The sequence below is a fragment of the Astatotilapia calliptera genome, chromosome 4, assembly GCF_900246225.1.
Source record: "Astatotilapia calliptera chromosome 4, fAstCal1.2, whole genome shotgun sequence".
In the NCBI taxonomy this organism is placed as follows: domain Eukaryota; kingdom Metazoa; phylum Chordata; class Actinopteri; order Cichliformes; family Cichlidae; genus Astatotilapia; species Astatotilapia calliptera.
The window spans coordinates 10,300,518-10,318,925 of NC_039305.1; the positions used below are offsets into that span (position 1 = coordinate 10,300,518).

At 37.7% G+C, this 18,408-nt stretch overlaps 4 protein-coding genes across 4 annotated transcripts; 2 read left to right on the forward strand and 2 right to left on the reverse strand.

Annotated features, from left to right (window-relative positions):
• Positions 1 to 1,244: 1,244 nt before the first annotated feature.
• On the reverse strand, positions 1,245 to 2,396 carry LOC113020509 (hemoglobin embryonic subunit alpha-like). Its single transcript, XM_026164542.1, has 3 exons — positions 2,169 to 2,396; positions 1,873 to 2,080; positions 1,245 to 1,439 (listed from the first exon to the last, which is right to left on the reverse strand). The coding sequence occupies exons 1-3, from the start codon at positions 2,381 to 2,383 to the stop codon at positions 1,311 to 1,313; spliced, it is 552 nt and encodes a 183-aa protein (XP_026020327.1). The 5' UTR covers positions 2,384 to 2,396; the 3' UTR covers positions 1,245 to 1,310.
• A 1,555-nt stretch (positions 2,397 to 3,951) lies between these two features.
• LOC113020510 (hemoglobin subunit beta-like) lies at positions 3,952 to 4,671 on the forward strand. The gene is made up of 3 exons (XM_026164543.1): positions 3,952 to 4,055; positions 4,227 to 4,449; positions 4,543 to 4,671. The coding sequence occupies exons 1-3, from the start codon at positions 3,964 to 3,966 to the stop codon at positions 4,669 to 4,671; spliced, it is 444 nt and encodes a 147-aa protein (XP_026020328.1). The 5' UTR covers positions 3,952 to 3,963.
• A 2,236-nt stretch (positions 4,672 to 6,907) lies between these two features.
• LOC113020001 (hemoglobin embryonic subunit alpha-like) lies at positions 6,908 to 7,806 on the reverse strand. Its single transcript, XM_026163673.1, has 3 exons — positions 7,678 to 7,806; positions 7,362 to 7,569; positions 6,908 to 7,125 (listed from the first exon to the last, which is right to left on the reverse strand). Exons 1-3 carry the CDS (start codon positions 7,773 to 7,775, stop codon positions 6,997 to 6,999), a joined length of 435 nt encoding a protein of 144 aa, XP_026019458.1. The 5' UTR covers positions 7,776 to 7,806; the 3' UTR covers positions 6,908 to 6,996.
• Positions 7,807 to 16,975: 9,169 nt separating this feature from the next.
• LOC113020511 (hemoglobin subunit beta-like) lies at positions 16,976 to 17,753 on the forward strand. The gene is made up of 3 exons (XM_026164544.1): positions 16,976 to 17,083; positions 17,243 to 17,465; positions 17,551 to 17,753. Exons 1-3 carry the CDS (start codon positions 16,992 to 16,994, stop codon positions 17,677 to 17,679), a joined length of 444 nt encoding a protein of 147 aa, XP_026020329.1. The 5' UTR covers positions 16,976 to 16,991; the 3' UTR covers positions 17,680 to 17,753.
• The last annotated feature ends 655 nt before the right edge of the window (positions 17,754 to 18,408 follow it).

Consider the following 18,408-nt stretch of genomic DNA (forward strand, 5'->3'; position numbering starts at 1 on the left):
ACGTGATTAAAATTTCTAACACAATTAATCCATCAGAATGACTCCAAATCCCTGAAATGATACAGACTTATAATTTGTTTTCCAAAATCTATCACACACATATACCCAAAAAGTGAGCGTGAGGGGCCTCGGTGCGCCTGCTGCTCATGCTGCTGTGCTGAAGTCTCACGGGGAGGGGGCGGGCTGCTTCCATAATATTGTCAATCCAAGCCCATTATGTATTAATTTTTTTTCCTGTTTTTTGTGAAATCCAAGAAAAAAAAAAACATATACAAGGTGTAGCTCTATTAGTTTATGTTGTGGGGTTGGGTGTTTATATTAGAGCGCAAAAATTACCGATGGAAGGTGGAAAAGAAAAGGTCAAAGCCATCAGGTCCTCAGTTTAGAAAAAAAGAGAAAAGGAGACACATCCGGTCAGATGTGTCTTTGGATAATGGCAGGTATTGTGTATCCTGAAACAAGATAACACTCATTAGTGGGGATTGGGAAAACGTGGGAAAACTGTTTACCTTTGTTAGCCACTTGGCTATGATAGTAAACAGTAGACAGACAGTAGACACTGACACTGTGGCAGCCATAGTGACAGATCTGTGTCAATTTTATTTTTTTATTATTTTTATGCATTCATATATTTTTAAAAATAAGTTGAAGCACAAAACGCCAACCGGGTGTAACAGGTGTATCGCATGAACTCAAAATCTTCAGCAGGGGCGGGGTGAGATGCCAACCGAGGTCACACCCTATGTAAGCTGTCATGGTATTTCTGCATGGTTAAAATAATTCATTTCCCCCCCCATCGAAACTCCATCCATTCATCCACCCAAGATAATAATAATAATAATAATAATAATAATAATAATAATAATAATAATAATAATAATAATAATAATAATAGGAAGAAGAAAAAGAAAGCAATTCGGAATAATGACGATAAAACAGGAATAGCTGGTTCTGGGGGACTGCCTGGTCATTGTAGTTGCTGCTCGTTTAGGTCAATACTTCACTGCTGAGGTCCGTGCAGCTTCCAGGAGAGTCTTTGTAGCTCAAGCCTCCCTGAGAAGGCAGTACTACTAGCTCCAGAGGACCGTCACATGCTCTATTTTTAAGTTGTGTATATAAGCTTTCAGTAAATCAATCGCTACTCTTCTTTAATTAGCCCATAAAGAGAAAAAAACCCATTCCTGGTAAAAGCTACAATAATAATCCAACTGTTTAAAAATGATCACCACAAACGACCATGAGAGTTTAATTGCATTGGATCTTTTATTACATGTGAGACTGTCAGTGAGTACTCGAGCACATAATGCAGTTTATCTGTATTTCTCAGACAGGGCGAGAGCAACAGCAGCCAGGAACTTGTCCACAGCCACATGGACCTCAGGGGTGAAGTCCTCGGGGAACATGGTGGACAGGACCACGAGGAGGTTGTGAGACAGAACCTGTGGAAAGATGATGATCACACTGAAATGAATGGACTTTTCATTTATTTATTTGTAACCAGAGAACATCATTTCAGATCAACCAGTAATCTATCTAAGATCAAATGAAAGCTGAGTTAGAGTGAGTTTAATTTGTAGTCCAATCAGTGTTCACAATAGAACAGAAAAATTAATTTGGCAAACGCTGTCATAGTAAATGGACCGATGTATATATATTGCTTTTCTAGTCTACTGGAGCATTCAAAGCACTTCGTACAACTTGCCTAATTGACCCATTCATATAAGTACTTCTTTTTCTATGACTAGGCTTTTTTCTCTCTAACATTCACACAAATTCACACTTCAGTGATTACACTGAACCACAAACTTTTTATTAAGTAGATGACCTCAAATAATGTCACCCCACAAACATGACAGTAATAATGATCAGTACCTTGAAGTTAGCAGGGTCCACTCTCAGAGTGAAGGCATGCAGCTCACTGAGGCTCAGAAGAGCTCCGGTCAGATCGTCAATTTTGCTGACAGCATCAGTAACTGCAGCCATCACGGTTGCTCCGTGCTTCTTCACCGGGGCAGAGCCGGGGCGCAGGTCCTTCCAGTGGGAGAAGTACGTCTTGGTCTGAGGGTACACTGTCAGCATCCTGGATAAAAATGTAAGAGAACAAGCCAGCGGGTAAGAGACAGAAATGCAGGAGCAGGTTTTTGTAGGCATTGTGGGGCCATATTTACCTGGAGACAGCATCACAGCCGATTTGTTCCTCCTTACCAGCCACTTTAGCCCAGAAGGCTTTGACTGTGTTCTTGTCCTTTGCAGAAAGACTGGTCATCTTGCCTGTTGTTGCTGTTGGAGTTGTGTTCAGCTCAAACTGTGGAGGTCTTATATATGAAACAGGAAATGCACACACCCGACCCACCTCACAGATAAGGTACTGGAATTTAGGCATGTTCAAAATGATATGTAACAGTTCCCGTGAGACAAACACCAAACAAAAGACTCTATAAGGCAAGACAACTTAACAAGATAATCAGAATTCATTTCTTCTTTTTGGCTTCACTTAAGAAACATCTTCATATTTTAAAACTTAAATTTTCAGTGAGAGCCAGTTAAATCAAATCACTAACCTTCCAATTTTTGAATTTATATCAGTCTAATATTACCATTTAATTCACGACAAGTCACCTGTTAGTTTGTATTTCTTTATCTATTTATGTATTTAATAATAATAATTTGAGAAAAAGCAAAATGGGTACATGATTATAACTTTAAAAAGGCTGTTGGCTTCAAATTTGGGTCTGGACAGATAGTTGGATTTATAGCAGGGCTTTATAGATACATTCACTGTACATACACATGCATCTAAATGTTTATGGCTATATTTAGACTAATAAGTCAACGGCTAATTTATGTTTCCAAACAGATAATCAAAAACCAAATCCAAATCCTAATGTGGAAAGCAGCTATCACGGATATAATTGAACACAGAGAGTCCAGGGATGTTCTAATGTGTAGGTTAAAATTTAAATACTGTTGTTTAGGCTATCATTTACCAACACTACAACCAAAATCTATGTCAATGACATTCACTTCAAAAAACCGTGTCAGTTTAAGGCTTATCTAATCTTCAGCAGGTGAATCCTCTCACAGGGCAGTTTAAATTTTTACAGCAGCTGTTTGTTCTCCACAGGAGCTCAAATGTAGCTCAGAGTGGACAGTTGCTACTGATATATTGAGGTAAAGTTAAACATCAGGTGTAGAAATTTGAGGATGAAAAACAGGTTTTAAAATATGGCAGAAATACTGAAAATATTTAAGAGAATGACAGAAAAGGTTTTGTGGATAACCAGAAAAAAACAAAAGCTGAGACAAAGTTATTAAATTTTTTTTCTACTTACAGCCAGTCAATAAAGGCCTGTAGGATGTGTGGGTGTACCATTCTTTTCTTGTCATTTTCCTCTTTAAGAAAACTCTTTATCAAGTTTATTTATTAAACGCATGTACAAATGGCAAATGCAGGACCTTAATGCTATGGTTTGGTCATATGTTAAAATTAAAATCTGTGGAATCTGGTCCATTTAAAAAACAAACAAACAAAAAAACATGTATTATTTACAAGCACAAGAAGTTTTTTGTCACTGAAATTTAGAATTCATTATTTTCCAAAGGATATACTCATTGTACTTCATCCAGTTCTTTATTTCTATCCAGGTCTGCAAAATATTTTTGATTATCTTACTTCCAATTTTCTTAACTGTTAGGGGTCACTCAGGGCTGGAGCCTATCCCAAGATAGAAGAATAAGTAGTCTGTAAGATATTCCATAATGAAAGTTTCCAACAGATTTTTGGTTAATTTTGACAGTTAATCAAAGCTGAACTCAGAATCGTTAAACTGACCAGTTTAGCCAACTCCCACTCTCCAACTCCACCCAATTTCATATCTTTGGGTGGAGTGAAAAGAACTCTTTAAAAGGTGACTTTGTGGCTCTGCTGACTAACAGCACAAGAGCAACAATCAACAAAGCAAAATGGTTGTGTGGACAGACTTTGAGCGCACCACAATCCAGGACATCTTCTCCAAGATCAACTATGCAGTCGTTGGGCAAGCAGCTTTTTCCAGGTGAAACATAGTTTTTTTTTTTATATTGACGTAAATTTATTTTTAGAAGTTTGGGCTATTCAAGTAGAATCTTTATGTGCAATGAAAAAAGCTGGCATATTTTGTGCATTACACAATGTAGATTTTTCTTTTAAAACTAAGAGCAAATCAATTATTTACACATTCCCTCAGGTGTTTGACTGTCTATCCCTGGACTCAGAGGTATTTTGGTCAATTTGGAAACCTCTACAATGCTGCTGCTATTGCATCAAATCCAAAAGTTGCTGCTCATGGAAAAGTCATCATGGAAGCTCTGGAAAAAGCAGTGAAGGACATGGACAACATCAAGGCCACATATGCAGAGCTGAGCGCGCTGCACTCTGAGAAACTACAGGTGGACCCTGACAATTTCATGGTAGGCAATGCTGAACTGACGGCACTGATTCCCAGTATTGCATGTTTGTGTGTGTCAATGAAGATTGCTAAAGCATGTTGTGCTGTGTTGCAGCTCCTGGGCGACTGCTTGACCATTGTGGTTGCTTCCCAGTTGGGTAAAAACTTCACTGCTGAGGTTCATGCAGCTTTCCAGAAGTTCCTGGCAGTGGTGGTGTCCTCCCTCAGAAGACAGTACTACTAAAGAGCTGCAGATGCCCGTCACATGCTCTGTTATTAATTGTGCCTCAATACGTTTTAAAAAAAATAAAATATTAAACAACTTCAGAAAGTTCCCAGTGCCTTTCTTTTTTTCACTTGCTTTATTATCTTTAAGTTTTAATACAATGTCCTTTGCAAAAACCTTGTATGGACTGCTTAAGGATTAAAGCCATTTTTAAATGCTTGGATGAAAAGACTCTGCAGCCAATTGCTGCCTGAAATCCAGAACCCATGTAAATCACCAAATGTTGTTTCCTCTATTGAGTTGTTTTGATAGACCTTGACTGTAGCCTCCAGTTGCTGCTTATTTGTGGAAAGGCATGCTCTGTTGGACAGAGATCAGGTGATTGACTTGGAGACTGTGAACATCCAATTTCTTTGCCTTGAGAAACTCTTGGAATATTTTTGTAGTATGTTTTTTTGCACTGCAAAAAACAGTCTGATAATTTTTTACAGCATTTCACAAATTCTGAGCCAAGAGTATGGTCCTGTAAATTTCATAATTCACCCAGATACTCCTATCAGCAATCACATCATCAATAAACACTGACTACCCACTTCCATTGGCAGCCATTCATTCCCATGCCATAACACTGCCTCGCCCGTTCTCCACATGCTTCACATCATGAGCTGCTTCTCTCCTTCTCCCAAATTAATTCCCAAATGTTATATTTTTTCTTACAGATCTGTGCAGGATCTTTCACATGTTTTCTGGCAAAGTCTAGTCTCATCTCCCTGGCTGTCACTGTATTCTGTGGTTTGTTGTAAACTCTATTTCCATTCATGCACACATCTCTTAATTGAAGACTCTGACAGTGATACACCAGCCTCTTCAAGTAGGTTTTTGGCTTAGTTACATGTCGTGACAATTGGTTTTCATTGAAATAATTCAGTGATTATGCACTTGTCCTTTTTTGTTCTGGTGTTTCTGAGTTGGTCAGTGCATTCATTCTTTAAAAAAAAAAAAAAAGCTGAGAGAAAGCCTGCACTTTCTTGTTTTCAATCCAGTGTGTTGGTGTACAAAGGCAAAACTGCACATTTTTTAAATTTTTATGTTTGTCCCAACTAATATGGAAGTGACATTACATGCTTGAGTCATTGTATCATGGACCAAGCAGCCAAGAACACATAGGCACAAATGTAATCTTCAAAAAAATGGATTTTATTGTACCCCCGAAAGGACCAAATGATTACAAAAATTCAAAATGACAAAACAAAACTTTTTTTAAGAACCAGGCGGGCCCGTAAAAGAGGTTAACTTAACAAAATTCACTTCACAAAACATAACTCAACAAACTGACCTGCCCAAATGGGAAACAGCTCTAGTTATATAGCAAATGAATAAACTGTTATATACACCAAAGGTGACTAAACTAAAGAGTTAACAGCTAACCATCATTCAAGAAGAACCCCATCCCCCCCTACATGATCACAATAGATGGTCCAGTCCATTTTATTGGCTTCTGCATTTAAACCAGCTCCACCCTCAGCCTCCTCTTCCACCCAAACCAGGACTGGAGCAGAGGCCAGGTAGCTCAAAAAGAACAGAAATATAATTAATATAACACATACTCATATAAAACAAGAAACAATGCAAAACAGAGTCTGTGCCACCGTTTGGACTATAGCTTAGTGCTGTCATGCATTACAGGTAAATTCAAAGTATTAAATTGGTTAACTTATGATCACAGAAGCTTTAGAGCACAATGTAAATGTAAGACAAAAAGATCAAATGAATATTACCCAAGTATTTCAATTGTGTGGTTGCATGCAGCCATCACACATTGCTTAAGAAACCCTATCCCCTTAGATACCAAGTCTTAGGACAGAGGACCATTGCTGTTCCTCTCCACTTACTAGAGATTTTTTTTTAAAATAATTGTTTGTAAAATTTTTTGTTCAACAAATACAATTTTTTTCTGACTTTGGAAATGTGATGATGTATAATTAATAACTAATAATTTCCTACTAATAACTATAGACTAGTCATGTTTAGGAGAAATAGTTCACTGCAGAGTTTGACTGTAAAATAAAATTAAAACAGACAGAAAAAAATTATAAATACTCAACAATTTAAGTGGTTGTTTACATGACCCAAATGAATTCATTCAGGATGACTTGTCTTCACCTGCCATTGACCTAAACTTGTAATGTTTTTAATCTATTGTCTAAACAAAAAAAACATTTACTGGATCACAAAAATAACCACAACAGTTTGATTGGATTTGTTTCCTTTTTTATTCAAATTCAGTTTGACAGTAAGAATTCAATCTCATGCTGCTGTCAGTCATCTGTTCCTGTGTACACTTTAACGATATTTCTCAGACAATGCACGAGCCACGGCAGCCAGGAACTTGTCCATCGCCACGTGGACCTCAGGAGTGAAATCGTTGGGAAACACAGTGGCCAGGACCACGAGGAGGTTGTGAGCAAGAACCTGTGAAAAGATGAAGATCACATTTTTTAAAAAAAATGCCATGCTGTTAGAAAATGCATGCCAGGGTTATTTATTTCTGTTTATTTGAATACTGCGATTCAGTATTCAGTACTGCTACAAGAAGTTAAACATTAAATGTACATTAAGCTTAGAAACAAAGAAACTGCAACTAAACCTTCATTAAAAAAAACACAACGAAATCAGGACCACTTTCAGAATTTATTGTATGTCAGTACCTTGAAGTTAGCAGGGTCCACTCTCAGAGTGAAGGCGTGCAGCTCACTGAGGCTCAGAAGACCACCGGTGAGATCATCAATTTTGCTGACAGCATCAGTAACTGCAGTCATCACGGTTGCTCCGTGCTTCTTCACCGGGGCAGAGCCGGGGCGCAGGTCCTTCCAGTGGGAGAAGTAAGTCTTGGTCTGAGGGTACACTGTCAGCATCCTGGATAAAAATGTAAGGTGAGTTAACAGTACATATATTTTTTTTAAAAGGAGCAGGTTAAAGTAGTCAATTTGGGTTCGTAGATTATAAGTCATAATCCATATTTACCTGGAGACAGCATCACAGCCGATTTGTTCCTCCTTTCCAGCCACATTAGCCCAAAAGGCTTTGACTGTGTCCTTGTCCTTAGCAGAAAGACTAGTCATCTTGTCTGTTGGATTTCTGTTTGAAGTTGTCTTGACCAACAGAAACGCTTTAGGCTTTTATATGTAGAACAGTAAACGGACACACCCGGCACACCTCAGAGATAGCAACCTGGACAGGCCCCCAGTGACATGTAACGCCTTTGGTGAGATAAACGGTAAACCAATTGTCATGCTAGCTAAACTACTAAAGAAAAAGAGTAAATCATTAAAGATGTTTGAATGGTGTTCACTTAATTAAAGTGCACACAATGAAAAAATAAATAAATAAATCAAACCAAAGACTTGAAAAGAGAAATGTATTTCTGAAGAATAGAACCACAAAGTAACATACTTTTATAAATACCTCAAATTTTAATATCTGTTAGTCTATAGCCTACATTAACAAATTAAATTGTGTTTTTGATTTCAACTGATTTAATAACTGTTTATCTTGAGAAATGATACATTTTGATAGACAATTCAGTTTTTAAGGTGAGGCATACATTTATTTAATTATTTATTTTTTAACCTATTTCACAAACAGGTTAAAAAATCTAATAAAAAAAACAATCAATTTAATGGAGCGAGAAAATACCTTTTTGGCCAGTATGACTGCTTTTAATTTCACTTTTGTAATGATCTCTTGTTGGATATGATTTGCATGTTAGTGCTCACGTCTGAATGCAATATCAGTTGTTTTGGGGTCAAACCGTCTCAAATCAAGGCTTCTGCTCTACAATTTTTCATACATTGAAATCTGCAGCAATGTTTGAACATGAATCTTTCAAAGACTATCAAAGATAGAATCCTGAAATGTTCACTGGTCTTTCTTAAAGTCACAATTAATACAGATCCTGAAATTGAGACAGATACATCACAAAATGTGTGAGCTTGTTAAGATATTCGTTGTGTGTACTCATGTTGTACATTGTTTAACTGCATTATGGTTACTGTGGTTTAACAGAGACAGTGTTTTAGTGCTCACCACAAGGAGGCACTGTTTCATTGTACGTTCCTAAAACAGAAGAAGAAGAGAAATAGATACGGCACCTATGAAAAAAAGTTTTTGCCGTGTGTTGAAGAGGAATAAAGTTCATAAAATATTAAGGACATTTTTGCCTCCGTCATCATTTCCCTTCGAGTTGATCGCTGTCGATGCTGCAATACTCAACAGGTTATGGGCCCAGGGCCGACTCGAAGAAGAGTTTTTTCTCATGAAGATCCGGAGCCACAACGGATAGCGGGCTAACGGCTAAATAGCAACATGGATCAACGAGGAGCAAGCAGGCTGCCTCGACTCATGTTTGACGGAGATGAGACCAGGTATGAACTTTGGGAAACTAAGGTGCTAGGATATTTGCACTTGTTGGGATTAAAAGACACCGTTCTGAAGGAACCGAACGGCGCGGCTGAAGTAGCAGCAGACGGTAAGAAGAACGCCGACGCTTACGCCGAGTTAATCCAATTCTTGGACGATAAAAGCCTCTCACTGATTATGAGAGATGCCCCTGATAATGGGAGAAGAGCATTAGAAATATTGAGGGACTACTACGCTGGAAAGGGGAAGCCCCGAATCATCAACCTGTACACCACGCTATCATCGCTTCAGAAAAAGAGGGAAGAGACTGTCACAGACTATGTCATCAGAGCAGAGGCCGCCATTACAGCACTGCGCAATGCGGGTGAGACTTTAGGTGATGGATTATTGATTGCTATGGTTTTAAAAGGTCTACCTGAAAGTTTTAAGCCATTTGCAATACACGTTACTCACGATAAAGACGATATGACATTTGCTGAGTTCAAAACAAAGCTACGGAGTTTCGAAGACACTGAAAAGTCAAGCGCATCCGAGTGTAGCGACAACGTAATGAAAACAGGAGGAAGAACCGGCCGTGAGCACACGAGATCCAGCGCACAATGCAGATACAAGAGCGATGTGGACATTGTGTGTTTCAAGTGTGGACTAAAAGGCCACCGAGCAAAAGTGTGCAGACGGAGGACGTGGTGCAGTCATTGCAAAAGCAGCACACACAGTGATACCACGTGTAGACATAAAGACAAACAAGATGGCGCGCGGAAGGTCGCAGATGAGAGCGGCAACGGATCCAAAGCAGAAACGCCAGATTATGCCTTCAGGATTAAGGGCGTAGACATCAAAGTCCAGCAGTCAGCGTACAGCATTGAGGAGAAAGGCCTGTTGGTGGACACTGGGGCTACCTCACACATCATTAACAGCATCGCCAAGTTCAAGAGCTTCGACGACGCGTTCAGACCGGAGTCACACAGCGTAGAACTGGCAGACGGTACCCAGTGCAGAGGCGTCGCCCAACAGAGGGGGGACGCAGAGGTGTTCCTGATTGACAATACAGGCCAGCGACGCAAAGCAACGCTGAAAGATGCGCTGTTTATTCCATCATACCCCCAGAACATATTCTCTGTAAAGTCAGCCACTGCATTAGGAGCAACAGTCACCTTTAAACAAGGGCAGGACACGTTGACCCACAAAGACGGTACTAACTTTAACATTCATGTGTATGGCAAGTTGTACTATTTGCAGACTGAAGTTGAGGGTAATGATAAGTGTAACACCTGTCATGACATACAGGCATGGCACGAGATATTAGGCCATTGCAACTATGAAGATGTAGTAAGATTGCAAGGTGTGGTTAACGGTATGCAGATTAAGGGGAGAACCGATAGACCTGAAAAGGAATGTGAAGTGTGTATCCAGGGAAAGTTTGCACAAACCCGAAACAGAGATCCGGATACAAGAGCAAAGGCTCCTTTACAAATGGTACACACAGATTTAGCAGGTCCGATAGCCACTGAATCTATTGATGGGTACAAATATGTGCAGTCATTCACTGATGATTATTCAAACTCAGTGTTTGTATATTTCCTGAAGACGAAAACTGATACAGTGCAGGCAACAGAGAAATTTCTAGCGGATGTTGCACCATATGGCAACGTAAAATGCATTAGATCAGACAATGGGACAGAGTTCACATGCAGAGATTTCCAAACCCTGTTAAGGAAAAATGGCATTAAGCATGAGACATCAGCCCCGTACTCACCCCATCAAAACGGTACAGCCGAGAGGGGGTGGCGTACTCTTTTCGAGATGGGCAAGTGCATGCTGATTGAGAGTCAGCTACCGAAATGCCTATGGAACTATGCCATTCAAACTGCTGCTGTAACACGGAACAGATGCTTTAGTAAGCGAACAGGGAAAACACCCTACCAAATGCTGACAGGTAAAAAGCCAGACTTGTCAAAAATGCAGAAATTTGGGTCTGTGTGCTATGCATACAAACAGGACAAGGGGAAACTTGATTCAAAATGTGACCAAGGTTTCTTTGTAGGTTATGATAAGAACAGTCCCGCCTACTTAGTTTACCACCCTGAAACTGAGAAAGTTCAGAAACATAGACTTGTTAAGTTTGTGAGCAAAGTAAATGTAGAAAGACAAACACAGACAGATGAGGGAGAACTAAATGATGACGGTAGCAGAGTAAGACAGCCTATGGCTAACAGACCTTCAGAGAAAGGTGACAAGGACAATGAGGTTCCAGAACCTATTGTGACAGACACAAGTCCACAAAGTGGTATACCTGATGAGCGTGAACGAAAAGAGACAAGTGTGACAAGTGATGGATTTGTCAACAAAAGGTATCCTCTTAGGGAGAGAAGAAAACCGGGACATTTAAATGACTTTGTAGCTGCCAACAGTGGCAGCGATGAGATCCACACTACCATAGACTACTGCTACAGGGCAGTGTGTGGTGTCCCAAACACATTTAAGGAAGCCATAGAATCAGCTAACTCAAAGAACTGGATCAAAGCCATGGATGAAGAAATTCACTCGTTACGGGAAAATGACACTTTTACCCTAACCACTTTGCCAAAAGGGAAGAAAACAGTGGGGGGAAAGTGGGTTTATTCCATTAAGAGTGACATTGAGGGAAACGACAGATACAAGGCAAGGTTCGTAGCCAAGGGTTACAGCCAACAGTCGGGGATAGATTATGGAGAGACATTCTCACCAACAGCCAACTTAACTAGCATAAGAGTTTTGCTACAGAAAGCAGCGCAGGAGAGCCTGTTACTCCATCAAATGGATGTGAAGACAGCATATTTACACGCTCCCATTGATTATGAAATCTACATTGATCAGCCAGAAGGTTATGAAGAGGGAGAAGGGCTAGTCTGTAGATTACAAAAATCCTTGTATGGGTTAAAACAATCTGGTCGTAACTGGAATAGGATTTTGCATGAATACCTAACAGCGAACAGTTTCAGGCAAAACCCAGCAGACCACTGTGTTTATACCAAAGAGACTAAACATGGCATGGTGATTATGATCATCTGGGTGGACGACCTGATAATTGCTGCTGGCAATGAAAAGGTAATGAAGGATGCGAAAGAAATGCTTTCAGTCAAATTTAAGATGAAAGACTTGGGCAGACTTAAGCATTTTCTGGGTATTGATTTCACTCAGTCTGATGGATGTGTAACAATGTCACAAGAAACCTATGTCAACAAGATACTGATGAGGTTTAACATGCAGAACTGTAAACCCAGAGGAACTCCCTGTGATCAGAAGTTGTGTTACACAGAAGGTGCTACTAAGATAAGAGATGTGAGGATGTATAGAGAGGCTGTAGGCAGTCTTATATACCTTGCATCAGGTACCCGTCCTGACCTGAGTTTTGTGGTAAGCAAGTTATCGCAACATTTCCATGAGCCTACAGAAGAACAGTGGGGAACTGTGAAACATGTGTTGAGATATCTCAAAGGGTCCAAAGATAAGAAGTTGTGTTTTAGAAGAAACACAGATGAAAATTTGGGTCTAGTGGCCTACAGTGATGCTGACTGGGCAGGTGACACTGCCGACAGACGCAGCACTACTGGTTACTGTGTACGTCTATGTAACAACAGTTCTTTAGTTTCATGGAAGACCAAGAAACAGCCCACTGTGGCGCTCTCTACCTGTGAAGCAGAGTATATGGCTCTGGCTTCCACAATGCAAGAGTGTATATATTTAGAACAGCTTTTGAAAGGTATAGATGACTACAGCTACACTCAAACAATAGTGTACGAGGACAACCAGGGAACAATTGCCCTGGCTAAAAACCCTGTGAGCCGACAGAGGTGCAAACACGTGGACATTAAATATCATTTTGTAAGGTCCATTGTAAATGAAGGAAAAATGTGTCTATTATATTGCGCCACTGAAGAAATGGTGGCAGATGTTATGACCAAACCTGTTTCCAAGCTAAAACTTGCTAAGTTTGCTGACATTATGTTTGGTGCTTAAAAAGGAGAAAAAGAAAAAAAAAAGGGAAAAGGAAGTGTGGTAGAGATTGTACGACTGTTTATCGTTCATTGTAAAACTTTTCTTTAGATTCCAGCAACCTGAGTACAAGAGGGGGTGTTAAGATATTCGTTGTGTGTACTCATGTTGTACATTGTTTAACTGCATTATGGTTACTGTGGTTTAACAGAGACAGTGTTTTAGTGCTCACCACAAGGAGGCACTGTTTCATTGTACGTTCCTAAAACAGAAGAAGAAGAGAAATAGATACGGCACCTATGAAAAAAAGTTTTTGCCGTGTGTTGAAGAGGAATAAAGTTCATAAAATATTAAGGACATTTTTGCCTCCGTCATCATTTCCCTTCGAGTTGATCGCTGTCGATGCTGCAATACTCAACAGAGCTAGTTCCAAAATGAAAGAAAAACAACAACAACAACAACAACAACAAAAAACTCCAGTACTCATGCAAGTCCCATATTTGAGCACACATTAATTAAAAACTTCAAAAATTAGGAAAATGCCATTTTCAATATAACTTGTACCACAAGAACAACAATATCAGTAGGTTGTCCTGTCCAAATACAACAAAATATAGATAGATAAATATAATAGAGTTTTCAGATGATACTGTAATTATACCTCAGAAAGTAATTTTGTTACATGTGTGCATATTTTTAGTTTTTAAGACTTGGGTCAGTCCAAACTCAAATCATCACATTTTTATAACATTTTCTGTTCAACCTTCTCCAGTTTGCATTAAAATGTTATAGTTCAGAGTTTGGACATATATTACAATTGCTGTGAAATTTTAGCTTTATATATTAAAAACTTCACCATCTAGTTTCCAGTTCCGCTTTCCCCTGTTTATATAAAAACCTTTTGGTCCAAAGTTTCAATATACAGTATATACTGATTGCTGGTAATTTTAGATTCATATATCAAGTAAGTTTTTATATAGTTTTTTTTTCCCCAAAGGACACTTTCATGACATTTTTCTTGCTAAAGCCTGTTTTCACTGTCCTTTCTTATCAAAATGAATCAGAATTGATCATTTGGGACAGATATTTGTCAGAGCATTGGCTAATAAAATATGAAAAAAATGTCCTGTAAAGTTCTGTGTTCGAGCACACACTAATAAAAAACTAAACAATAACCCTAAAATAAACACAGAATACTTCTTAACACTAGATTCTTATTCACAAAAATGAAGAACATCCCATTTTCATATAACTTTCATGCTGGACTAAATAAATATCACAAGCTCAAAATTCTGGAATTTCCAGATAATGCTCAATTTATAACTGAGAAAACAATTTTGTTAAATATGTGCATGTAATATTTTATATTTTGAAGAAATTTTCTAGTTACATATCATGCTGAAACTTAGTGCCATCAATAATTTGGGTTAAAATATACAAGGAAACAACAAACATATATAACTTAAAGTATTTTATATATAAAGCTAAGATTGTACAGCAATCATGATATGTCCAAACCTTGAAGCATATAATATTTTTCTATTCAAATTTGAGGTGGTTTAACAGTAAAGGTTCTGTAAATGTGAAGATTAGTGATGGAACGACCCTCAATGATATCTATCAACAATGACATTTTAGAACATATTTAACAATTTTTTTTACTAAGTTATGATTAGAGTACAACATGTATTACATTAACTTCAAATCTTTCAGAAATCATCACTAGTTATTTTTAAGCAATTTGAAGTTTTCAATTAATATGTACTCAAATATCAGACTTTGCAGGAGTGCTGGACATTTCTTTTTTTGTTGTGTTTATATTTCAACTAACTCAGACTTTTTTTTGTTTCTGTCTCAAAAATCTGGCAGATCCTGATTCTATTTTATTTCATTTTCAGGCTTTTATGTGTAAATGTTTGAACATTAATTGGAGATATTCATGTTCAAACATGTAGATTTCAACGTGCAAAAAAAGATTTGAAAGTAGGTCAAAGGACAGTTTTTGGCCAAATTGGAGACGGTTGAGCAGGAAATGTTCTAAAAGTTGGCTGATTTGAGATGGAATGACCCATTTGTTTCTTTACTTGTTATCTATTATTTATTATATTATAACTTCTACTGTCCTTGTGGCCAGGTTTCTCTTAAAAGGGTTCTCCTTTTGTTTTTTTTAGGTGAGACTTTTACCTGATTAAATAAAGGATAACAGGCGAGTAAGTAACTGTAATTTGATATCTCAATCAAGAAATAATATTGTGCTTTACTTTTTTTTGTAAAGCTGTACATTTTAAAATTTATGGATAATGAAAATAATTATATTTTGGCATTAACATTTTAATTTAAGTGTTTGTACATATTGGTGGTTTGACCATTATAGAAACATAAAAAATGCTTTAAGAAATTAGGTCAGTTGTGGCACAAACCTCATATTGGCTGGTGATCTAATAAATTTGAACACTGCACTAAAAACTTTTGTCATTTAAACTCAAAGACGTAATTTAAATATAAACATTTACAGTGGATTGTACGGCTAAGGGATTCTGATTTAAAATTTGAATACTGCAGTTAACTAACATTTGTACAGGCACTTACAATTACGTTAACTAAGGTTTGAGGATGACGTTTGTTTCTGTGTTATCTAAACTTCCAACAGGTGGATCCACCCTGAGAGCAATAAATGTTTCCTGGAAATCTGTGTGTTTATCTAACGTTTTTTGGGAGCACAGAAGAGCTCACACATGGCTTACAGTTGAGATTTCCCCTTTAGATAGAGGTGATCCTGCATTTCAGTGAAGTGTGAAAAGGAAAACATACAATTATGAAAGTTAATGAGGCTCAGACTAATAAGTGTGTTGTGAGTTCATAAGGCCTATGAACATAACTATAACAAAAAAAGTGTTGGTCTTATGTGTAGTTAAATAAACAACAATACATTCTGTAGTGAACTTCGTTTCCTTTATGAGTGTATCTTATTGTTCTTGTCTTACTAGATCTAAACACCATGAAGACCTCCCATTAAGCTTTAGTATTTTTGGTGTCTTTAAAATACTGACAAAATCTCTAATTTCAAAATTTAAGCTCACACATTACACTGACAGCTTCTGTATTTACGTATTTGTGTTAATTATTTAAAAATACAAAAATGTTTGTTATACTTAACATGTAAAATTAATATTGAAGGAGAAAAACTGATTTACTTTTCTAACTGAGATTATATATTTCTTTATGTCACTTCTTTCACATGCTCTGGCACCAAAAGCCCGGTGCCTACGCACTTCAGTAAAGATATTTAGATCTGGAAACTGTTTGCTATTGAATTTGGGCACTTCATACCAAGAAAAATGATTGACTGATACACAATTTTAATTTTGAACAAGAAATTAGAATTTTACAGACACTTTAAATACCAGAGTTTCTCCAAAAGTTCTCTTTTCCATTGCACTGACTTACAATCTGGAGTTGGCTGCTCACTGCTCCTAAGCATTTATATCTATATTAGGTACCATGTGTTGGAGAATTATTATCTAAATATATAAATATATTGTTCATACATTAAAGACTTACACAGCTACAGCAAATTTATGTATTCTGTATGACTAAAGCTTATCTTACCAGTCACAGTAATTTTGGTAATTCTAACAGTGAAAATTTTCAACCATCAAAACCAATTAAAAGGAGAAACAAAGATAATTGTTAATTAGATCCTTGATCAATTATCCAAATATGGATTGAATTTGTCCATAATAAAAGTTTCAAACTAATTTTTGATTCATTTTGATGGTTTATTAAAGCTGAACTCAGAATCGTTAAACTGAACCAGTTTAGTCAACTCCCACTCTCCAACTCCACCCAATTTCATATCTTTGGGTGGAGTGAAACAGACCTTTAAAAGCTGCACTTGGTGACCTGCTGACCAACAGGACAAGTGAAAAACTCAACAAGACAAAATGGTTGTGTGGACAGACTTTGAGCGCACCACGATCAAGGACATCTTCTCCAAGATTGACTATGCGGTCGTTGGACAAGCAGCTTTTTCCAGGTGAAACATTGTTTGTGTTTATATTAACATAAAGAAATTGGGGTTAATTGAATAGCATCTTTATGTGCAATGAAAAAAGCTGGCATATTTTTTGCATTACACAATGTAATTTTTTCTTTTAGAACTAAGAGCAAATCGGTTATTTATATATTCCCTCAGGTGTCTGATTGTCTATCCCTGGACTCAGAGGTATTTCGGTGGATTTGGAAACCTCTACAATGCTGCTGCCATCACATCAAATCCAAGGGTTGCGTCTCATGGAAAAGTCATCATGGAAGCTCTGGAAAAAGCAGTGAAGGACATGGACAACATCAAGGCCACATATGCAGAGCTGAGCGCGCTGCACTCTGAGAAACTGCAGGTGGACCCTGACAATTTCATGGTATGTATTGAATTAATGGTACTGATTTTCATTGTTATGTGTGTGCGAGTTGAAGATTGCTAAAGCATGTTTTGTTGTGTTACAGCTCCTGGGTGACTGCTTGACCATTGTGGTTGCTTCTCAATTGCGTAAAAACTTCACTGCTGAGGTCCATGCAGCTTTCCAGAAGTTCCTGGCAGTGGTGGTGTCCTCCCTCAGAAGACAGTACTACTAGAGAGCTGCAGAGGCCCGTCACATGCTCTGTTTTAAACCCTTGTCTCAATGAGCTTTAAACAAAATAAAATATTAAGCAACTTCAGAAATTTCCCTGTTTTCTTTTTCACTTTGTTTATGATTAAAATAAACTGTCTGTAATGATAAGTTAAACTTAAAAACCCCAACAGTTTACTAATTTTAGTGTTAAATCACCAAAATGTAAAAGTTTATATCTACCTTATTAGCAAAATAAATTTCAATATCAAAAGCGAAATGATACATATAAAAGTCATGCAACAACCACCTAGATATTATATGGTGCATCAAGTAAAATGGAAGCACACTCAATGTTATGATCCCGCTCAAAAATTATAATGTAAAATGAATCCATTGAACTCACAGCTTGTAAAAACAAATGTGACGACAGCAAAGTATGTGGTGCAGGCTGATATAACAATAAGAGCATTAAAAACCATGCAACCAAATGCATGCACATAATGTTCAGGACAAGAACCCAGTTTTTGTGGATTTGCTTCCATACATAACCACAGTGGGTTGTAAATCAATCAGTCAACATGTGATTGAAGTGCTTGCTTTCAGCTCTAAATCAAGAGGTTTTACAAAAATGTTTCATGAACTGTTTTAGAATTAAAGTAATTTTTATACAAAGTCCCCAGTTTGAGAACTTGAAAAATTATAGGACAATTGACTAATAAGCAGCCACACCAAACAACCTTAAACGCAATGA

Coding starts and splice junctions, on each gene's coding strand:
- LOC113020511 (XM_026164544.1), top strand. CDS start 16,992: ATGGTTGTGTGGACAGACTTTGAGCGCACCACGATCAAGGACATCTTC. Junction 17,084..17,242: donor GGACAAGCAGCTTTTTCCAG/GTGAAACATTGT, acceptor ATATTCCCTCAG/GTGTCTGATTGTCTATCCCT. Junction 17,466..17,550: donor TGGACCCTGACAATTTCATG/GTATGTATTGAA, acceptor GTTGTGTTACAG/CTCCTGGGTGACTGCTTGAC.
- LOC113020510 (XM_026164543.1), top strand. CDS start 3,964: ATGGTTGTGTGGACAGACTTTGAGCGCACCACAATCCAGGACATCTTC. Junction 4,056..4,226: donor GGGCAAGCAGCTTTTTCCAG/GTGAAACATAGT, acceptor ACATTCCCTCAG/GTGTTTGACTGTCTATCCCT. Junction 4,450..4,542: donor TGGACCCTGACAATTTCATG/GTAGGCAATGCT, acceptor GCTGTGTTGCAG/CTCCTGGGCGACTGCTTGAC.
- LOC113020001 (XM_026163673.1), bottom strand. CDS start 7,775: ATGACTAGTCTTTCTGCTAAGGACAAGGACACAGTCAAAGCCTTTTGG. Junction 7,570..7,677: donor GGCTGTGATGCTGTCTCCAG/GTAAATATGGAT, acceptor ATTTTTATCCAG/GATGCTGACAGTGTACCCTC. Junction 7,126..7,361: donor TGGACCCTGCTAACTTCAAG/GTACTGACATAC, acceptor ATCTTTTCACAG/GTTCTTGCTCACAACCTCCT.
- LOC113020509 (XM_026164542.1), bottom strand. CDS start 2,383: ATGCCTAAATTCCAGTACCTTATCTGTGAGGTGGGTCGGGTGTGTGCA. Junction 2,081..2,168: donor GGCTGTGATGCTGTCTCCAG/GTAAATATGGCC, acceptor ATTTTTATCCAG/GATGCTGACAGTGTACCCTC. Junction 1,440..1,872: donor TGGACCCTGCTAACTTCAAG/GTACTGATCATT, acceptor ATCTTTCCACAG/GTTCTGTCTCACAACCTCCT.